The sequence below is a fragment of the Melanostigma gelatinosum genome (assembly GCF_949748355.1).
Source record: "Melanostigma gelatinosum genome assembly, chromosome: 19".
Classification (NCBI taxonomy): Eukaryota; Metazoa; Chordata; class Actinopteri; order Perciformes; family Zoarcidae; genus Melanostigma; species Melanostigma gelatinosum.
The window spans coordinates 11,246,692-11,255,713 of record NC_136652.1 but is presented as its reverse complement, the minus strand read 5'-3'; the positions used below and the strand labels follow the sequence as shown (position 1 = coordinate 11,255,713).

The 9,022-nt window shown below is 42.2% G+C and overlaps 1 protein-coding gene across 1 annotated transcript; it reads left to right on the top strand.

The window, feature by feature from the left end:
- Positions 1-273: 273 nt before the first annotated feature.
- tmem121ab (transmembrane protein 121Ab) lies at positions 274-1,212 on the top strand (the record flags this gene model as incomplete). Its single annotated transcript, XM_079291333.1, has 1 exon — positions 274-1,212. The coding sequence occupies one exon, from the start codon at positions 274-276 to the stop codon at positions 1,210-1,212; it is 939 nt and encodes a 312-aa protein (XP_079147459.1).
- Between the last annotated feature and the right edge of the window lie 7,810 nt (positions 1,213-9,022).

Sequence of the window (9,022 nt, the reverse complement as noted above, 5' to 3'; positions counted from 1 at the left end):
CACACTGCTCTGCTTCTACATTGCAATAAGCGTCCTCCTCTATGGACTATTAGTGCAGCGACTTGTAGTGCTGTTCTAATATTAGACACACGAGTCAGACATTTGCTCCTCTGCACACCAGAGCTGTCAGACCACCTTCAATACGTTTCTTTTTTTCCTCCAGCCGTAAAGGTTTGGAGAGGACACGGTGCCGTGTTTACCTTCTGGACTATTTTTTTTTTGTTGCTTTTAAAAGCTGGGAACTGAGAGTGAGAGCCAGCAGGTGCCCTCACCATGGTGTTGCCACCCCCAGACAAACGCCACGTGTGCCTGACCACCATCGTCATCATGACCAGCATGGCCTTCATGGACGCCTACCTGGTGGAGCAGAACCAGGGTCCCAGAAAGATCGGTGTGTGTATTATAGTGCTGGTAGGGGACGTATGCTTCCTCATAGTGCTGCGATACGTGGCAGTGTGGGTCGGCGCCGAGGTGCGCACCGCCCGGCGAGGATACGCCATGATCCTCTGGTTTCTGTACATCTTTGTCCTGGAGATCAAGCTCTACTTTGTCTTCCAGAATTGCAAGGCAGACAGGAAGAGTTTGGAGACGGTGGCCCGGAAGGCTTTGACGTTGTTACTATCTGTATGTGTGCCAGGCTTATACTTGGTTCTCGTGGCTCTGGATAGTATGGAATACGTGAGAACTTTCCGGAAGAAGGAGGACATGAGGAGCCGTCTATTCTGGGTGGCTCTGGACCTGCTGGACCTGCTGGACATCCAAGCCAACCTGTGGGAGCCCCAGCGGACAGGCCTGCCCATCTGGGCCGAGGGCCTGATGTTCTTCTACTGCTACATCCTGCTGCTCATCCTGCCCTGCGTGTCGCTCAGCGAGATCAGCATGCAAGGGGAGCACATGTCGCCCCAGAAGATGATGCTGTACCCGGTTCTGAGCTTGGTCACCATAAACGTGGTGACCATCCTCATACGAGGCGTGAACATGGTGCTGTTTCAGGACAGCCGCGTCTCCACCATCTTCGTCGGAAAGAACGTGGTCGCGATCGCCACCAAGGCGTCCACCTTCCTGGAGTACCGCAGGCAGGTGAAGGAGTTCCCCCACCCGCAGAACGCCATGGCACTCGAGCTGCAGCAGAACAGCCACACGCAGCCGCTGCCCAACGCCACTAGTTTGCCACACGAACCTTCGCCGGTACAGGATGTCATTGACACATGACCAGCCAGCGGTGGACTGAGCGCCATTAGAGACCGACTGCTTTTTATGAAAGCTCCAGCAGCGAAGGTAGATGGAGAAATCAGCTGCATGACAGGATGCTGTTCGGCACTTGTCAAGCCCACATGAACTGCTGTGAAACCATATAAGAGATTTTCAGCATCACCTGCCTGTCAGAACATATACTGTAAACCTACGCTTGACTCCGAGTGCAGCGTGCAGACTTTGAAATCGAGTCAAAAAGGTTTTTATCGTGCCATTGTGTTTTTAATTGTTTCAGAAGTTTTAAAAGTTCAAACTTTTATGAGAGACAATCTCCACAGTGCAAAGCCCGGTGACATTATGTTGTGTAAAACGGACAGTTGGTCCCGCCTCGGTGAGCATCTTGTATTTTTTAAAGAGGTCACTTTTTTGTTTTTATTTCAACAGTGCATCTGTGGCATTTCCTTTCAATTCCAGCACCAAAGGACGGACCACTCAGCGTGAAGCTCTGATGGAGAGGAGATGCGGAGAGTGACGCGGGTCAGTCATGGGCGGCTTATCTGTGCTGCGCTAGAGCAAGGTCGGTGGCAGACGAACGCTTTCTCCTCCTGTGTTTGGTTCCGCTGAGAAAAGAGCTCTGTGGAAGCCGGTCAGTGTGACACTTTACGGCCAAAGGTCTGATTAAAGCACCAGAGCTCAGCACTATACCTCCCACTGCAGGCATCCGAGCGTGGGCACACGCACACCGGTCTACAGAGTATGTGTGCCCGGCAAGCGTACATGTCCATCTTCACCACAGGAGGTGCGGGTTATTTGAAATCGTTTTGGAACAGATGTGAGTGGTTGATGTGTGTGATGAATAGCAAATGAGACAAAATATGTAGTGATGTCAGAGAAAAAAAAGAAGTTATAATATGATGGGGGTAAGATATGTTTTGTTTTCCTGTACTGTACATTCCTCTAAAACTAGCTGAAGCCTTGAAGTCAGAGAATGCAGAGAGTCTACAGGGAGCGCCTCACTGAAGAATTGACAAAAGATAAAGCATAAATACTATAACATACAAACAGAAAAATACTTTTCTGATGTTGTTCAGTTACTTATTATTATTATTATGATTATTATGTACATTCTTTCCCTGTTGGAGGCCAATGATGTTTTAATAAAAGTATGTATAAAAGAATAATGATGAGAGCTTGGTTTCTTTTTCCAAATTGTTTCCAAACTCAATGTCTCCTTCAGTAGAGCAGGAAGTTACTTTCCTCTGCTTTGTTGAAAGCCACCCAAATGTGATAAAAAAATGTATAAACCTTTTTCTTTTCATAATTTCTCCCCACCACTCTTTATTGTTTCCATAGAGAGTTTCATCGACTGAAGTGTTGTGGTGGGAGATGGAGAAGGCAGCCACACGAGGCCAGCCTGTCACTTTACTGACGTGAGGTTAACTGCTGATCTCAGCTTACAGAGACACACTCCATCAGCGTTAACCGTCGGCTGCAGGGTGTTTTTGTTTTTTTTACTTTTCCAGCAAAATATCGGGCATTTTTTTAAAAGGTCATTCTGATTTCATTCATGGGTGTCAAGATAGTTCAAAGCTGTCTATTTGAACAATTTGGAGCAAAATCAGACTGACTGGACTGCAAAGACCAGAGCAAACGTCAGTCAAAATATGATTCACAAAGGTACAGGATATTACATGACTGCATGGCATTTTTACCATTAAAGCTGTTATTAATTTAAGCTCTCCTAATTTGCAGGGGTAACGCCACACTACAGACAGAGTAATGACATAAGTGCGTTTGCTCACTTCACCACCAATTATTCACAGCAAAGCAAAGACAGCTATTCCAACAGCTTAATATTATTGTAATTAAGCTCCTCAAACAAGCGGTCGTTTAAACTGACTGAGCAGGATCAGTTTGGGGCTTACAGTATCTGCACAAACTGCCAGTCTCCTCTCTTGGAATCTATATTGTAAAGAGATATAAAATGTTCTTGCTGGTGGTGCAGTGTCAAGTATTTCTGAGGCATGTCTCTCCGGGCTCACCATGAGGCCTAATAACTGACATATGAAATAACTAACAACAGCTGAGAGTGACACAACACAATAAATAGATTATTACTTCTCGATAATTCCTGAATTCGGGCGATTCAGGATCATTCCGGTTCACAGTTTTTGGCCGTGATTCCTGTCGGTAATCATACACATTGTACTCACCAAGTGATTTTTTTTGAGATCTGGCAACATCACTAAAAAGAGATCACAGCAAAAGAAAACATGTGGTCAGACGATCATGCAGCTTTCAAACTAAAGCCAAGAAAACGACGGCGAACGGTAAAAATATGTCTTTTAACGTCAGAAGTGCAACACTGAGCAATTTACATTGTTTCCAAGCTTGTACTGGTCTGATTTTATGCCAGGTTTTGTGGCAAAAGTTCAATTTAATTAAACTTTGACCCCAAATGTGCTGATCCGCATGTCCAGTGAAATTCTGGCGTGGACTTTATGACAAGAGATAATTCTACTGTTGAGAAGAATTAATTCTGTACATCTCTGAATTCCTGGAGAAGTTGAACTTTTCTCCGATCCTACCGGGACGTGAGGAAAAAGGAGGACGGGGATACCGGGAGAGAAATTTAACAAAGGGATTAATATTTACATACAGATGTAGTCCGTAGCATCCTATCTAGCTGCTGTGTAGGATTATGTGCTGCACTTCATTCTTCGCACTAGCTCATGTGAACTGTTCCCACTCTTACCCAGACAGTCCATTGTGTTAAACATCCATCACAGTCTACAGACCACTGGTTCAACCACACTAACCGTAGCACAAGCGCATGTTGTTTCCTGTGCAATGAAAGATTATTCCTGACATTTTGGTTGCAATCACTTTCAGTTTTTACCTCCAAATAAAGTGGTTCAGACTTTGTTTTTTGGCTTGTTTGCAACCAGCGTGATCGCCTGAAGACATTTGTTTCTTTTGTTGTGTTAATGTTGCCGTATTATCAGATATCAGCAATTACTTAAATGAGTATTTCTCATAACCAATAGAAACAATGGACAAAACTGCAACATAATCCTTGATTTGACAGAAGTGTATGGTCAGTCTCAAACCCATCACTGTTGCATCATTACATAATATGCTGTTGGAATACACATTGATATTGCATCACACTGTTTGCTGTCAATCATCCGCCACCCACCGGAAGTGATGTCATCAACTGTCCCCCATTAAATAATCCTTCAAAATCTTGTCACCTTGGCTTGCACACTTTGTTGTCATGTCCAGGTCTCTATATTTAGAGTAGACTTGTTCGCTAGGACAGCTGAAGTTAATGACACGTGCAACATAAACAAGTCGATTGTTTTTTAAAAAATCGAATTAGTTGACTGCAGCATTGCGAGGTGACAAAACGTCTGAGATAGTGGAGTTTAAGTATGGCCTGGTTGGCTCTCTGCTGCAACTCACATTATTAAATCTGTCGAAACAGTAGACTCAGCAAAATGTATATTTATAAAGAATGGGAATGGAGAACCAGTTTAATTTAAACTATTTCCCCAGTATGAATAAGAGCCACAGAACCAGACCGTGGTGCTGTTTAGAGCCTTTGTGTCCGTGACTCAGACCTAATCTTTGCTGTGGTCATTGCTAGGCTTTGAGCATAATGCCACCATTGTTTGAATAAATCTCGTCGGCGCAAGTGGTTGAAGGGGAGAAAGTAAATGGCAAACTTGGGACTAGAATAAATGACCTGAGGCTGCCTCTGGAACAGATCACCTTTCCAGAGACCCTCTGAGAGAGAGAGTCATCTATAAATCACCACGTGCATCAGGAATGTAATTGTGCTCTCTCCAGATGTAATAACTCGGTAAAGGCGGCTTTTTCTCTCCCGGCCTCTGATTTACTGTGTATCTATGACTTCCTGAAGCACTTAGTCTCTGCTAAATTAAATCAGAAGCAATCAGATGAGGGAGCCGTTTCCAGATTTAAAGACTCTCTCTTGACCACCTTTGGATTTGCTCACTTGTAGGCTTTTGTCCATTTAGCTGCTCTCTTTGCTTCACACAAGTTGGTTCTCACGCCTTAACAGTTTTATTGGCTACACACACAGCTTCAACCCGCACTACCCCCTGCTCACTGTAATCTATGTGAAAATAATGTTCTGACTGTGCCTCTATCATCAAACCGCAACACATTTATTGCCCAATGAAAGCTTGGTCAACGAACAACAAACGTCTTGCCGAAAGTTAGTAATGATGACATTTCTGCAGCCATCAATAGTCGCATATTCTAAGCTCTCCGTGACAATTGTGTGCAGTCTTACTCCAGGTCAGGGGTTTTAAAGTCTGACACTGTGGGTCAGCGTCTTTTTTCTGATTTGTAATCTGATTTATAGACTTTAATATTGATATGTATGTGTGTAACACTATTAATCACACCTAGTTCTTACTTAAAGCTAAAGTATATGCAAACAAAAACACAAGAAAAAAATTATAGTAGTATTCAAATGAGTGAAATATAATTAAATGAATACTGATTATGTTTGCCATACAGAAACATTTCCAAACGCGATCAACAATTTATCTGTCAAGAAAGAAAACGACATTGCAAAACACACCCACGATTAGGCCCAGGAAATAGTAATGATTTCATTTGAATCATCCTTTGACAGCTTTAGCTTTAAAATGTTATTCACTAATTGAGGAAACTTCCCATTTTAATTATGGATAACAATACAATGAATTATAATCCTGCTTTCCCCTGAATACCAAGCAATCTATCGGAGTCAGTTTAACTGTTTTAATTTAAAATTAGATTTGATTCTGAGTGTGAATCTATATTTCATGCTACAATAAATGCAAACCCTGGACTCTCTCCGACACACATTTGCTCTCGTAATGATGGATGTCTGTGGATTAGCCGAACAAAAGTCCACAGCACTCAGTGATCTGTGGCGCACACTATCCTAACGATAACCTTGATGAAAGGACTCGTTGCATGACTCACCATTACTTGAGTTTTCCAGATGGTCTTATCAAAACTATCAGTCTCCATTGCACACCGTTACCTTCAACGGGGCTGACTAGTACTTAATATTCATACATACCTAAGAAGGTATTGTGTTATCTTCATGAAGTGTACAGCGTGTGCAGAATGGATTAATCACTGAGCCACAATGCACACGGGAACAGGCTGTGGGGGGACTGCCATAAACAGATAAGCAGAAATGAAAGCTGAGCGGGCATCCTGGTCCAGCGTCCTGCTGTTAGATGTGAAAAAAAGCTGACTGTCCTCTGAGTTTATGACTTGATTTCTGTGCTATTTAAAAAAGTGGCTTCCTTATTGGCTGAAGAAAAAGAAAAAGGCCTACAACAGCCAGCGACCACGGGTTACAGCTCTGATAATGTCACTGTCCTCATCATTCAGTTTATTATAATTCTATCTTGTTATAAAGTTGGTTTAAATACCAGGGAAAGGTCACATGGTGGTAAATGGAGAAAGATGTGTGCCACTTACGGAGTATGGACTGTTAGCTTACGGATTTTAAATCGACTCAGCCAGTGGATTTTGAACTGAAAGAAGACAGGTGAGACACAGATTTGAAAAGAGTACCTGGGTGTCAAAAGAAATCCAATATAAAGAAGCAGCTTCACGAGATCATTACGGTTCACAAAATTGCCTTTAAAATGTTATTGATGTGCTGCGTCCGCCTGAATGCTGCACTTTGAAAAGCATCATGAACTAAATGCATTGCAACAATCTAAAAAGAAAGAGTAATTCTAGTTGTGGGTTCTGCTCCAGAGGAACTATCGAATTCAAAATCCCATTGACACTTGTAATAAAATGAATTCCTAAAAGTCCAGCCCAACAACATACCATCCACGGTTCTTCAAATTTGAATGTGAATCACTCATTTAGTCTTAAGAATTTTGACATTTCTGGAATCAGCGTTTTTTGATCATTAACTATTCGGTCAATTTACTTCTTAAATCACTCGGTGGTTGAACTGACCACCTTATACCGACAATTGCAATCTGTGATAAGAGTTGGCAAGGAGACGTTGCTTCATTTTTAAGGGGCTACAAGTCAAACAGGTTTGGGAACGTCTGCTTTTACAAACACTATTTCTCAGACCTTCGAGGCTTAGACGTCAGAAAGGGAGATAAAAAACTTTTTTAGGCGAGAGATTAGAGCCAGTCTAAAAAAAAAATCCAAAATACTTTCTGTCAACAGTTGTTAAGATTTTTTTTAAGTAAAAAATATTCACGTCGAGGTCTGTGGATTATCTTCAGCAACCGGGATATTGTTTCTGGGAAGAGATTTTTTTAAATGTTGTTTTTTTCATTCCTGTGAGGCCCACAATAAAATTCAATTTACTTCCATTGAATTTGTATGAGGCAGAATATATATGAGACAATATCTCAAAACGCAAACTGTCCCCATGGATAAACAAATAAACATAGTAAATGTTTGTCTTGTCGTTTGAACTAACTCGTTAAAACAAAAACAAAAAAGCACAGTCAGCGCTCACCATAGAAAGCCAAACAAACCAGTAGTTAAGAAAACAGGGGCGACCCACAGCACCTTGTGGTCCAGCAGCACAGGAAGCCTTCACGTGGGACTGCAGCAAGCAGCAGCAACCCAGTTTGTTCACCATCCATCATTGCAGCCCAGCAATTTACCCAAACTGCAGAGTGGAGTCAGAAAAATACTGGCAAGCACATCAGTGCACAAGATCACGGCTGACAGGGATGCTGGGTAACTGCAGCACGGTAGTCAAGGCGGTGGGTCATTAGGGAGACTTTGCCACGTTTCGATATTTGAAACTTCATCACAGACTGCCAGAGTCTTATTGACTTGGGTAAAGGAGCTCCATTTTTCATTTCATACTGAGCCAGTTACAAAGTTTCTCTGTGACATTGAATCCTGTTGCAACACTGCCCCCTGCTGGTGCTGAAAATACAAAAAAAACAAGATTGATGGAGACAAGATGCAATCAAAACATGAATTTTCCCATCACTCGCCTCTCAACGGACTCTTCACATGTTGCCTGCCGTCACCATAAATAACAAATTGTTTGCAATCACCCTGTCAGTGCTCTTCAACTTGATTATCACACGAGACAAGTTTTCAGTAAGGACCAATAAATTATTATTCATCATTCAGGGGAGAAATACAAGCTGTTGCAGGAGGACTCATTCATTCAGATATTCTTTTCAGGGGCGCTTCAACCAAACCGCCGGTGATTTATTTGCTATCTAATCTCACACATATCCCACAAATTAAAAGTATTGTTGCAATGTATTACTTCAAGCATTGACAGTGTGTGACTATTTGAGTGTGATTGGAAGATGTTGGAGTTTTAATTAAAAATCAGTGAGTTTTTGTACAGAACAGCCAGCAGCATGAAAAAAAAGAAAGGACGCAATCAAACCAGAGTGATATGTGGACAGAATATATATTAGAGTTTCTGAGGGGACATAAACTACTTTTCTTGGACTTCAATCTCTGCTGGTGCAACGGAGTAGCCGTAAGGAGTACATGGAACTCATTAACTTTACCTTAAGGGTCATTTTACCATGAAATATTACACATTACAAACTGCTCAGATCAAAACTGTGAAAGCTGCACCGTGTAATTTGGCGCCGAGTCAGCATATCTGAAGTTTTCCTCCAGTGTTGTGACTTTTAGTCAATTACAATAGATTACAGAAAAGACTGGTTTTTTAGTACATGTGTATTGTTGGGAGACAGTTCTAAAGGGAGGCTCCACCTTACATATTAAATTCAGTTTATACATCATGTGGAACACTTGACAGCTTATCCAAACA